Here is a 12,721-nt window from a genome sequence, read left to right on the forward strand (position 1 = left end):
AGACGCACACATCTGGCCATGTACATACGGAGGACCCCATCGTCGTGGACTTGCCGTTCATGTTCCTCGCGCCTCTCGCATCCATTCGCAGTCCTTGGCGGTCCATCTCCGTTCACCATCGTCTACATTCTACAATCTTGAAGGTACGAGATTCAACGCTGCATGAACCCAATTGCGCTATCTGTTCAATCGGTGGACCCGTCCGATTTGTGATTCCCCATGGAGACCAATGCAGCGGTTTGTACCCAGAATTGGAACCTACCTGATCCTTTGGGACAGACTCCAACATTGCAACCAAAAACAACTGGACTGCATACACCATCTCCACACTCAGCGATGATCGCTTGCAAGACAACTCCTCCAGATTGCAGTAGGATGTCAGATTTCGAATCCTTTGATGGATTTGATGTTGGAGAAATTGGGATGCACAGGCGGCTTCGTACGCAATGAGGTTGGCAGCTGTGTCATCCCACGACGTTCAATGCACTGCCCGCATCCACTAGGCAGCTTAAGCTTGCAAACCCGCCCTGGCAGACACCAGCTAAGAGAGAGAGCGAGAGAGTGAGAGGAATCCTCGCAAGTGTCAAATACGGGTGGCGGCACGCCCGAGGGTCCCGCGAACCGTAAGAGGCATCTAATAAATAACCTTCTCTAAGTACTAAGTACATGTAGATAATGCGGTATTAGGATTCAACTTGACAGCTTGAAAGGCCGAGCAGAGGTAAACTCAATGCGAACAACCAGAAAGTCTCAAAGTCTAGATTGCCCACTGCAACACCCCTCGTTTTTGACGCCGTATCTCGATATCGACGATTCGACGGGAACACAGCCGTGCCCAAGTCGCATTGATGTCATGTACATACTTTCGGTGTCCAGCTGGTCGGGTTGGCTCCGTTTTCAGCTGCATTGCTCGTTGATCAGGTTTTTCTAGAAGGGAATTATCGGTCCACAAAAACGCTATCGACCCGCTAGGCATGCTGCTCAGATAGAAACTTCATTTCCTTTGTACGGCAGATAGATCGATATGCCTTACCATCCAGACGAGATGTTTTGGTGTTATATGTTTCAGGCGGGGTCCTCATCAACATTCGAAAAGGGGTCCAAGAACCGCTGGAACGAGCACAATACGATCAGCACCATGGGCCATCAGCTGATGACACAAGTTGTCTTGAGGCCTGTAATGATATTTCGCAAACTTGGATATTTTAAACGAGTTCAATAGCGATAGTCTCTTCTATTTTCAAGTAGAATCGCAATCTTAGTTCAAATTCTTAGGGCCTGCAGAAGGCCAACGTCTGATCCGACCGGCGGCTCTGACCTTCCACAACAATGCATGCACCTCGAAGCAGTCTGCGCTACCATGGCGACAGTGTTTGCAGTCTTTTGGACAGACGGGGTTTGACTGCCCCTCGGTGACGTTTATCATAGCGACCATGTTGTCTAGAGTACCTTGGATCGCCCGTCGATGGTTTAAGTACGGCAACATACCCCGATGATGGTAGTTTGGGCCCTAGGGCTTGGGCAAGCTACTTAAGGTATTTTACCGACTTCATCATGCAAGTTTATTCGACCCAGACCATGATGGAAGAATCGCTGTCATGACAATCTCACACCTCCCATGAGTCCATTTGCGTTGGACGCGGCTATAGTCAGCTGGTTGTCGCCGGGGCCGAACGCGGGTGTCGAGGTCATCAAGTATGCGAGCAAAGCGAGTCAAATGAAGAGACTATGAGGTAAGCGAGCTCAGCCGAGCCCAGCCTACCAATGATGATTGATAGCTTCCCATTTCAAGCCCAGAGGTATCTATTCTCTCTTGCGCAGGAGGTTGGCTTCAATGATCATGAGCAGTGGCAGGTGGGGGCAGCCTCGACTCTCGGTCCTAAGCTGTGTTACCTGCGAAGCCAGCTCGGGGCTAAGAAATGCCAAGGGCGGTTTGCACTAGCGTATTTTGAGCCAATCTGATGGATGACGACGGGAAGTCTTTCCTGCGAGATCTTTTGTGACATTATCCCGGATCTGAAAACCACAACGGCTTCCTTTGCTGTCCGTGAGAGCAGCTTGCGCCAATGTCACTGTAGAAAATGCGACCGCACAGTACAACAAGATCGACTATACCCATGACGATTTCTCCACCCCTCCGATAAATCCTCCAACATGGTTTCGGGAGTGGTGCGACGCGTTGCTCTGCTCCCGCAGCGCAGCGCAAACTTAGCTCAACAGTGCGGCGCGCCCTGTCAGCTTCCCTTGCCGTCCTCCAACATCGCCGCCAACGTCTTCCGATACACCGGTCAGAGAGGAGTCTCCTCGTCCTCCCAAGCCTCCCTACCGCCTCCCAAACATGCGCTATCGCAGTTGCGCACCCCTCTCGGCAGGGCGCTGGCACCCCGCGAATACATCTCCCATGGCCATACGCAAAGGTATACGACGACATTCGGTTCTCCAATAGCGCTGTTGCGCCGGTTCTCTTCTAGCGATGCCTCTCGAAAAGACAACGCCGGTACGGTCAAAGCAGCGGCCGAGCCGGTTACCGCACAAGGGAAGGAAAATGAAAGCATACCCGAGCACGAAGGGTTTGCGAGAAGCGAGAAGGCGTCCCGGGCTGCTCAGGTCAACTTGAGGGCCCGCCTCTCCAAGGAGCATAAGGAATCCAAAGGCGGAGGATTCGGGGGTGCGAGCGAGATCTGGCGACTCTTGAAGATTGCACGACCTGAGCTCAAATTCCTTGGGTTTGCCGTCATCTTGCTTCTCATCTCGTCATCCGTCACCATGTCCATTCCCCTCTCTGTCGGCAAGATCATGGATCAAGCCACCAAGGATTCGTTCGAGGAAACAAGGCTCTTTGGTCTGACATTGTATCAATTCTTTGCCGCATTTGGCCTTGTCCTCACCATTGGCGCAATGGCCAACTTCGGTCGTATCATCCTACTCCGCATCGCCGGCGAGCGCGTGGTGTCCCGACTACGTTCGCAGCTGTACAAGAAGACGTATGTGCAAGATGCAGAATTCTTCGATGCCAACAGGGTCGGCGATCTGATTTCCCGGCTGAGTTCCGATACGATCATTGTGGGCAAAAGTATCACACAAAACGTGTCAGATGGTCTTAGGTCTCTAGTCAGTGGTGTTGCCGGCTTGACGGCTATGGCTTGGATCAGCCCTGGTTTGACGACCGTCATATTCATCACTGGTCCGTTTGTTGCTGCCGCCGCTTTCTTCTACGCCCGAGCGATCCGGAGGGTCAGCCGAGACATCCAAAAGAATCTCGGAACGTTGACCAAGATTGCCGAGGAACGACTCGGTAATGTTAAGACGAGCCAAGCCTTCACTGGTGAAATCCAAGAGGTTCATCGGTACAATGGGCAGATCAGGAGAATATTCAACCTCGGTCTGAAAGAATCGAGATATAGTGCCTCGTTCTTCGCATCAACCGGTTGGATGGGTAACATGACTATCCTTGCCCTCCTGTGGTTCGGCGGAGGCTATGTTCGGGAAGGGCTCCTGAGTCTTGGTGACTTGACATCTTTCATGATGTACACCGCGTTCACAGGCTCCAGTCTATTTGGCGTATCTGGCTTCTTTTCGGAGTTGATGAAGGGCGTAGGTGCCGCCAGCCGGCTGTTCGAGCTACAGGACAGGGAAGCGACTATTGCACCGACCAAGGGTGTCAAGGTCGTGTCAGCCCAAGGTCCTATCACGTTCTCCAACGTCTCTTTTGCGTATCCTACTCGACCGGCCGTTAACATTTTCAACAATCTCGATTTCACTATCAATGCTGGTGACAACGTTTGTATTGTTGGGCCTTCGGGTGGTGGAAAGAGTACCGTTGCCGGCTTACTTCTCCGTTTCTACAATCCTACAACGGGAACCCTGAAGATCAACGGAGTCGATATTACCAAAATGAACGTGCGGTCTCTTCGCCGCCGTATTGGCATGGTGTCTCAAGAGCCTGTCCTGTTCTCTGGCACGGTCGCGGAGAACATTGCCTACGGTAGGCCGAACGCTTCCCGGTACGAGATCATCTCGGCCGCGCAAAAGGCCAACTGTCAGTTCATTAGCGACTTTCCCCACGGGTTGGACACTCAGGTTGGTGCAAGAGGTGCGCAGCTGTCTGGAGGTCAAAAGCAGCGAATCGCTATCGCCCGGGCATTGCTCAAGGATCCTGATATTTTGATTCTCGACGAGGCTACGTCGGCACTTGATGCCGAGTCTGAGACTCTGGTCAACGCGGCGCTCGCACAACTACTGAAGGGACGTAACACCACCATATCTATCGCACACCGACTGTCCACCATCAAGAGATCGGACAAGATCATTGTGCTCTCAAACGAGGGCACAGTCGCAGAGATCGGGTCCTACCCAGAGCTCAGTGCCAACAAGTCGAGTGCCTTCAGCAAGCTCATGGAGTGGCAGATGAGCGGAGGTAGCGAAGCGCCCGAGTCACGCCCCCGGAGGCCACCCGGAGAGCTTTTCGAGGACGAAGTGATTCAGGAGGAGCTTGAGGAGGACGAGGTCGAAGAGGGCGAAGAGGTTCCCATCGAGGAGGCTAAGGAGGAGCCTACGGCTCGTAACTAGCGGCTGCATGCATTTTCTTGCACACAAGTAAGAAGCGAGCTATCCCCGACAGGGGGACAAATGTACGCCTTGGGCCGGCTTTTCTTCAAAAGGGTCCTGAATCAGGCATAGATAAGAGCAGCATCGATCTCGAGACCTCTGCTATATGTATACTACGCACGCAAGAAGTGTCCCTGGATCTCCACTCGGTGTAGCGTTTCAATCAAGAGTTCTGGGTGATCCCAAGTAATAATAAGCGAAATTTCAATATGCAAACAGCCAATTACACAATCATGGGTTGCTGTATTTGACCCTGGGGACGTGACCTGAGATGATAGTTGGGGAACCCATGGTTATGACTCGTGCAAATAGTAGGGGACTTGCTGGGCAGATTGCCTCCTTTTCTAGGCCTGTTCCGGCTATGGACTCACGATGCGCCTTAGCAATGAGGCGCAGGTGGTGTGACCATGGGAGGTGCGGTAAAGCCTCCTTACTCGGAAGCCTTACCTCATTCAGCTTCAATTTTCTGTCATCCTCAATAGACCACCGAACCCACGGGCATTCACAGTGGTTCTATTTGTTGATCCCTTACGAGCCCCGAGAGCCTGCCTGCCTGACCGGTTCCACAGAAACTAAACCTCAGACATCATAAGCAATTCTTGTTTACTTACATAACAACTTACCTTGGAAGTCAGCAACTTTGATCAATCCTCCCTTCTACAAACTTACTGCGAATCAATTCAGCGTTTCTTTCATATACAATCTCCAACCCCGATATTCTTCCCGAGCTCAATGATGGTGCAGGAAATAGAGGGCACGTTCAAGGTGGCGGACATCGGGAAGATCGGAGAGGCTGATTTGTATACCAAGACATGGCTGGTACGTCTTAAACCCTAATAACCTACCCAAAAACACCATGTATCGAAGATCGACATCAGCTAACATGTTTTCATCTCCCCCTGGCAGCCAGATGGGCCGATTAAGGCCAAGCTGATCATGGTGCACGGCTTCAGCGACCATATGGGCCGGTATTATGACTTCTTCCCGTCGCTGGCGCGCGCCGGCATTGCCGTGTACGGCTTCGACCAGCGAGGCTGGGGTCGCTCGGTGAAGAAGCCGGCGCAGCGAGGACTGACGGGCCCCACGTCGACGGTGCTGGCCGACATCGCGGCCTTTATCCGCGCGCAGCTGCCGTCCGAGGCGCCCGTCTTCGTGCTCGGCCACTCGATGGGCGGCGGCGAGGTCGCGACGCTGGCCAGCGACCGCGCGTACGACGACCTGATCGGCCAGGTGGCCGGGTGGCTGCTCGAGTCGCCCTTCATCGGCTTCACGCCCGTCGAGGAGCCGAGCTGGCTGCTGGTCTTCAGCGGACGGCTCGCGGGCCGGTTCCTCCCCCACATGCACCTGACGCGGCCCATCCCGCCCGAGCACGTGGTGCGCGACCCCGAGGTCCAGCAGAGCATCCGCGCGGACGCGCTCATGCACGACACGGGCACGCTCGAGGGGCTCGCGAGCATGCTGGACCGCACCGAGGCGCTCTCGTCGGGCAAGACGCGGCTCAGCCCCCGGGTGCGGGGCCTGCTGCACATGCACGGCGACGGCGACCTGGTCTGCAGCTTCGACAAGGCCAAGGCCTGGTTCGACCGCCAGAAGCCGGCGGTCGCGGACGCGACGTTCAAGAACTACGAGGGCTTCTACCACCAGCTGCACGCGGACCCCGGCAAGGAGACGTTCTACAAGGACGTCGCGGACTGGATACTAGCTAGATGTCCTTCTAAGGAGGGAGCTGGGGAGGGCGTCAAGAAGGAGGTAGAGGCAGCCCCTGCTGCTGCTGGCGCTCCGGAGTCCAAGCTGTAATTGGACGCGAGACGGAACTTGTTTATTCACGGGATGCATCTCGCGTTTGTTGTTTGTTCGGATTATCTTTAGAGTTGCTTGCAGGCGCCCAATACCATGATCGAAGTGTTTTCTATCTGCTTACTACCGTACACGTCCTTCGGTACCATTCCCAAGATGATGACGAGTCTTCTCAGAACCACCTGCTAGATGGCTTATCTTCGTTCCCGCCTGTAGCTACATGCCTGAGAGATGAGTGAGGGATAAGGGGATAAGCTTCGGGCAGTGGGGCGCGGGGCTCTTAGCTACGACCTGCGACTTGCTACTAGTACACTTACGTAGGACATCTTGGCCAACCAGGCTGCAGCTTTGGAGGTTAATATGGGACCCTGGATCCGGGCTGGCTGCGCTGGAGCCATCATTCAATCCGTCAAGTCAAGTCAATCAACTGTACATTCCGCCAAAGGGGAACATTAGGCCAGCGAATCGAAGCTTGAATTCAAAGTACACGCTCTCTCTAGTAGAGCCCCCTTAAGTTGAAACAACAGGCTTCTCTTCCCAGGCACCCGTCGTGCTGGCACTCTTGACCTCTTCATCTGCTTCATTGAGGCTATTTGAAGAAGTCGGCCCTTGAAGGGCCCTTATGCTTTGGTCACGATGAGTTCCCGTACGTTGAATCTGGCCTCATGATGTAGCTGCCTGCACCCGGCCCAGAGTCGCAACACTGACTGACACTTTATCTCCGCCATAGTCAAGCAATTCATCCGCAACGTGCGAGCCGCCAAGACCATCGCCGACGAGCGTGCCGTTATTCAAAAAGAGAGCGCCTCCATCCGTGCCAGTTTCCGAGAAGAGAGCGGTGATCACAACATCCGGTACGCACCCTCTACATCCCACATCCACGCCATTGCCCCTACCGCATCGTGATCTGCCGTGTTGCGGCTGGCTGGGAGGGACCAATTGTATTAACCGAAGCACACAGGCGCAACAACGTAGCCAAGCTGCTCTACCTCTTCACCCTCGGCGAACGAACCCATTTTGGTCAGATAGAATGCATCAAGCTCCTTGCCTCGCAGCGCTTCGCCGACAAGCGCTTAGGACACCTGGCAACCAGTCTGCTACTCGATGAGAACCAGGAGGTCTTGACCTTGGTCACGAACTCGCTACAAAATGACCTGGGCCACTCCAACCAGTATGTCGTCGGTCTTGCTCTTGCGACTCTGGGCAACATCGCCTCGATCGAAATGTCCCGAGACCTGTTCGCCGATATCGAAAAGCTCGTGTCAACAGCCAACCCCTACATCCGACGGAAAGCGGCCCTGTGCGCCATGAGAATATGCCACAAGGTCCCCGACCTGCAGGAGCACTTCATCGACAAGGCCGCCGCCCTTCTGTCCGACCGCAACCACGGTGTCTTGCTGTGTGGCCTTACCCTGGTCACCAGCTTCTGCGAGGCTGACGAGGAAGAGGGCGGTGAAGAGGGCATCGTGGACAAGTACAAGCAATTCGTGCCAAACCTGGTGAGGACGTTGAAAGGGCTTGCGACCTCCGGTTATGCCCCTGAACACGATGTCACTGGTATCACGGATCCGTTCTTACAGGTCAAGATTCTACGGCTCCTGAAGGTGCTTGTCCGCGGCGACCCCGAAGGAACTGAGCAAATCAACGATATCCTGGCCCAGGTCGCTACGAACACGGACTCTACCAAGAACGTCGGAAACTCGATTTTGTACGAAGCTGTGCGGACGATCTTGGACATCGATGCCGACTCGGGCCTGCGTGTGCTGGGCGTCAACATCCTCGGAAAGTTCCTCTCCAACCGCGACAATAATATTCGCTATGTTGCTCTTAATACCCTGATTAAGGTCGTTGCCATTGAGCCCAACGCTGTACAGCGACATCGCAGCACGATCCTCGACTGCTTGAGGGACCCCGATATCAGCATCCGGAGAAGAGCACTCGAACTCAGCTTTACCCTTGTCAACGAAAGCAATGTTCGAATTCTCATCCGGGAGCTTCTGGCTTTCCTCGAGGTTGCCGACAACGAGTTCAAGCCGACCATGACCACCCAAATTGGCCTTGCCGCCGATCGATATGCCCCCAACAAGCGGTGGCATGTTGATACCATGCTGCGCGTGCTGACCCTAGCAGGCAACTTTGTTAAGGAGCCTATTATGTCGTCGTTCATTCGACTCGTGGCAACTACCCCCGAGCTGCAGACCTATGCCGTACAGAAGCTGTACGTCAACCTGAAGAAAGATATCACACAGGAAAGCTTGACTCAAGCTGGAGCATGGTGCATTGGTGAATTCGGAGACCTGTTGCTGCGGGGTGGCCAGTATGAAGAGGAGGAGTTGGTTTCTGAGGTCAAAGAACACGAAATTATCGACTTGTTCTCCATGATTCTCAACAGCAGCTACGCCACCCAGGTGGCGACGGAGTATATCGTTACGGCGCTGGTCAAGCTCAGCGCACGATTGAACGATGCTGCTCAAGTCGAGAGAGTACGAAGACTTATCCAATTCCACTCGACGAGCTTGGATGTTGAGGTTCAGCAAAGAGCGGTCGAGTACAACAACCTTTTCGCCTACGACGAGATCCGCCGGGGTGTGCTGGAGAAGATGCCGCCTCCTCAGATCCGGGAAGCCTCTCGGGTTCTTGGTGAGGCTAGCACCAAGGCGAAGAAGGCTTCCAACCGAAGGTCGAAGCTGGTCGCGAAGCCCACCACTGACCAGGATCTCCTGGATCTCATGGGCGATTCCACCAGCACTCCTTTGGCTTCGCCCACCACTGGGCCCAGCAACACGGATCTTCTAGCAGATATCCTAGGTGGCGCCACCTCGCCACCGACCGCTGGGTCTCCGGCACCCCAATCTAATGTCTCCTCGATCATGGACCTCTTCTCACAGGGCCCATCAGGCTCGCCTGCGCCAACCCAGCCTGCCGTGCCAGCAAGCTCGGATCTGGACGTCCTCGGCGGCATGGGGACCCCTCCCCCGCAGCAGCAAGCACCGGCTGGACATCCTTGTTACGATTCAAACGGTGTGAATGTGACTTTGGCCCTGCAGCGCAATGCTGAAGGCGCCATCCAAGTTACTGGCCGCTTCCGTAACTCGTGCGGTGGGCAGATCTCCAACGCGGGCTTGCAGGCGGCGGTTCCCAAGACCCAGAAGCTGCAGCTCCTCAACATATCCAACGCCGATATTCCTTCTGGGGGTGAGGCGATGCAGCTCATGAGGATTGTGGGCGCTAAAGGGGTAAGTTATAACCACTACTATTCTATTATTATTCGTGTTTGAGAGTCTTTTTGCTAACATATTGCCTGCAGCCTCTGAGGTTACGATTAAGAATAGGTTACACGCATCCCTCGGCGGGACAGGTCATGGACCAGGTCAACTGGACTGAGCCATCGTAGATTATTAGCAGGAGCGAACATGTCAATAAAAGGTGCTTGAATTGTCTTGAACCAGATGCCTTTGATTCGGATTTGCCTATCAATTGTCCCGGGATGTGATATATGCCAAAGAGCGGCATGACATTCTCGGTATGCATGTCTTTTGATACCACTCCACCTACGGAATGCATTCGACTTCACCTATTTTAACTCTTGTCTTCTGTCATGTCACTAGAAACGCAATTCATTTTCATGTCACTGGGATGACGGTATTGTTCATGCAGACATCTCAAATGATTATGAACCCCTTTATTTGTTGCGTGAGAGGAATACGGCCCTGCCAATGCCCTCACAATGCGAGGGCAAGACACCAAGTTTGTTCGTCTCTTTGATAGAGATTCAGACCAGTAGGTGTGGTATTAGGGATACTCTCCAGATCATCCAAGATCCCTCTCAATGCTTATTATCCGGATTCCCCATTGTCCATTTGCTAATCCAACACAGATTGTCTCGTTCCCCCTTTTCATGATCCTGTGCAGGACTCTCTCCTATTGTCCCTGGAGTTGGAAAGGCCAAGGACGAGAGTCTAGCAACCAAAAGAACCAATCGGCATTATCTATCGCCCCTTTGTTCCGGCTTTGCGACGTTAAGTGGGGGAACATCTTTCTTGGACCTTGCTGCTTTCGTTCTCATATCATTCATAAGCACATCCTTGTGATTGATCGATGCCCGTATCATTCCCGTTCGGGACATCATCCTTATGTGCGTGCAATGCTTCATCATTTCGTTCGCGGTTTTTTATGTCGAAACGCCGTTTCATCGTTGCCGAGGCAGTCCGGTCCCCCTCATTTACGACCGGAACGAACCCCAGAACGAACCACATCCGTCCGCGCCGGCTGCCGCTCCGAGTGCGGATGCGGCCACCACGCCATCCCGTCGACCCAGGGCCGCAGCACCTCGTTGATGTACCAGAGCGGCGTCTCGCCGTCAAACAGCATCTTGTGGAACAGGTCGCGCAGCTGGTCCATGTAGGCGCCCCGACAGACCCGGGCCTCGAGGTCGTGGGACAGGGGCCGCGGCTCGGCGTCGCGGCGGTCGAGGGCGAATTGCGGGAGCGGGTACGGCGTGTGCACGGGCGGCCAGTCGGCGTTGTAGCGGCGCAGGTAGGGCACCATGGCGGCGCGCTCGTGGTCGCGCACGCGGCCCATCTCCATGTGGCCGCCGCAGGCCGGGTCGGGGGCGCGCCAGGGGAGGTGCCATTTCGTGCCGTCGACGACGTAGGTGCAGGCGGGGATGATGGTTCGGGGACCGGGGCCGGGACCGCTGCACATGTCGCGCAGGAGCAGCGGCATCGAGCCGGCGTACTCGGGCTCTAGGCTCGTGTAGTCTCGCTCCAGCGGGATGACGGGGACGGTGACGGGCTGGTACTCCCACTGACGGGTCCGGGCCGTGAGGGATCGTAACGTGGCTTCGCTGACTTCGTATAGGGCGCCGTAGACGCAGGAGCCTTCGCGGTCGAGGTCGTTGCTGTGGCTCAGGATCTGGTTGTGCTCGTCGTATACCATGTCCTTGTAGACGGGCGCAATGGTGGCGTAGCCCTCGGGATCTTGGTTGGTGAAGGGGTCTTCTTGGCCGTAGTCTTTGACGGCGGTACCGAAATGGCGGGGGTGTTACGCCGAGGGCCGCAGATCAGCCACCGGAAACCCTTGAGCTTGGCGGGACACATGTACTTCGAGTTGGGGTAGTCTGCCTTCATGGTGTTCTTGTCCATGTGCAGACCAGTCGCGAAGTAATAGAACTTGCCCTCCTGTTCCTCTTCATCTGAACTATAATGCTGAGACAGTTGCTGTATGGGAGCGGGACTGGGTGATTCCTCTTTCTCCGTCTCGTCATTGCTGTCAAGAATCACAGTATCGGCATCATCGGAGGGTACGCCTGAGCGGGGCGGCTCGTAATCCGACGATGGATGGGCTTGACCATGGTTCTTGTCGTTTCCCTGGCGGCTCTGCTGCTGAGATTCTTCTGTTTTCTGGGAGCCCGAGTCCGACGAGATGATAATGGTCTTTTCGGAGTCCGATGAGATCAAGATGGAGTTGTTCAACGAGGTGCCAGCCGATACGTTTCTGGCACGACCACCGCCGTCATGGCCCGGAGCCTGAGATCCCGAGTCTGACGACACCGTAATGCACTCGAGAATGGGCTCCTCGCCCTCCATGTCCACATCATCATCATTGCCGCCGTCCATGCCGCGGTGGGTGCCACCGGGAGCGGAAGCGGCATGGCGATAATGCTTGCCGTAAATCAAACTGCCTCCCATGTTCTTATCACCGAGAGGGTTGACGTCTTCCAGGCCGTCGAGGTAAGCGAGTATGTCGCTCTCAGCGGCGGCAGGTCTGTTGCCTGATGCGGCGGTAGCGATGTTGTTGTTACTGTTGGTGTTGTCTGTATCACCACCAGTCATGAAAGTGCCATGAGGGTTTGACTCCATGGCGTTCTCAGGCAAGAGCGAGTTCGATTGCTTAGGGGAGCCATGGTTTGCGGCGTTGCCACGCCAGTCAGCCATGATGTTTCTCTGTGGCAGGTGATCCCGCGAAGTTGGCAGAGGAACAACGTCTTCGTTGCTCTGCGGATCTTGGGAGTCGTCGGCGTTGGTTTTGGTGGCAGAAATGGAGTCGTTTCGTGAGAGCAACTCATCAAAGCTCAGCAACTCGACGGGATTGTTGCGTCGCCGAGGTGGTGGTGGGTCGTTGGAGGCGGTGTTGAGGGTATCCATTCTCAATAGGTGACCAGCAAAGCTATACAATTCATTTCTTGGGTGGTTGTTACCAGACATCGCCGAGTGTTGAATTGGTCACAATCGGTGTGATTGTGAGGACGTTCGATTGTTTTATCGCGCTAAAAACTTGAATGTGTTCAACGCACCGTTCTTGTCACTGCGGTCTA

At 54.7% G+C, this 12,721-nt stretch overlaps 4 protein-coding genes across 4 annotated transcripts; all 4 read left to right on the forward strand.

Moving 5' to 3' along the window:
* Window positions 1–2,154: 2,154 nt before the first annotated feature.
* On the forward strand, window positions 2,155–4,569 carry PG997_012021 (ABC transporter; the record flags this gene model as incomplete). Its single annotated transcript, XM_066816336.1, has 1 exon — window positions 2,155–4,569. The coding sequence occupies one exon, from the start codon at window positions 2,155–2,157 to the stop codon at window positions 4,567–4,569; it is 2,415 nt and encodes an 804-aa protein (XP_066662028.1).
* Window positions 4,570–5,343: 774 nt separating this feature from the next.
* On the forward strand, window positions 5,344–6,405 carry PG997_012022 (alpha/beta hydrolase; the record flags this gene model as incomplete). Its single annotated transcript, XM_066816337.1, has 2 exons — window positions 5,344–5,427; window positions 5,515–6,405. The coding sequence occupies 2 exons, from the start codon at window positions 5,344–5,346 to the stop codon at window positions 6,403–6,405; spliced, it is 975 nt and encodes a 324-aa protein (XP_066662029.1).
* Window positions 6,406–7,041: 636 nt separating this feature from the next.
* Window positions 7,042–9,799, forward strand: PG997_012023 (ap-1 complex subunit gamma-1; the record flags this gene model as incomplete). Its single annotated transcript, XM_066816338.1, has 4 exons — window positions 7,042–7,051; window positions 7,136–7,259; window positions 7,367–9,641; window positions 9,713–9,799. The coding sequence occupies 4 exons, from the start codon at window positions 7,042–7,044 to the stop codon at window positions 9,797–9,799; spliced, it is 2,496 nt and encodes an 831-aa protein (XP_066662030.1).
* An 893-nt stretch (window positions 9,800–10,692) lies between these two features.
* PG997_012024 (uncharacterized protein) lies at window positions 10,693–11,523 on the forward strand (the record flags this gene model as incomplete). Its single annotated transcript, XM_066816339.1, has 2 exons — window positions 10,693–11,055; window positions 11,266–11,523. The coding sequence occupies 2 exons, from the start codon at window positions 10,693–10,695 to the stop codon at window positions 11,521–11,523; spliced, it is 621 nt and encodes a 206-aa protein (XP_066662031.1).
* Between the last annotated feature and the right edge of the window lie 1,198 nt (window positions 11,524–12,721).

Source organism: Apiospora hydei (assembly GCF_038363865.1).
Source record: "Apiospora hydei strain CBS 114990 chromosome Unknown utg000009l_segment0_segment0, whole genome shotgun sequence".
Taxonomy (NCBI): domain Eukaryota; kingdom Fungi; phylum Ascomycota; class Sordariomycetes; order Amphisphaeriales; family Apiosporaceae; genus Apiospora; species Apiospora hydei.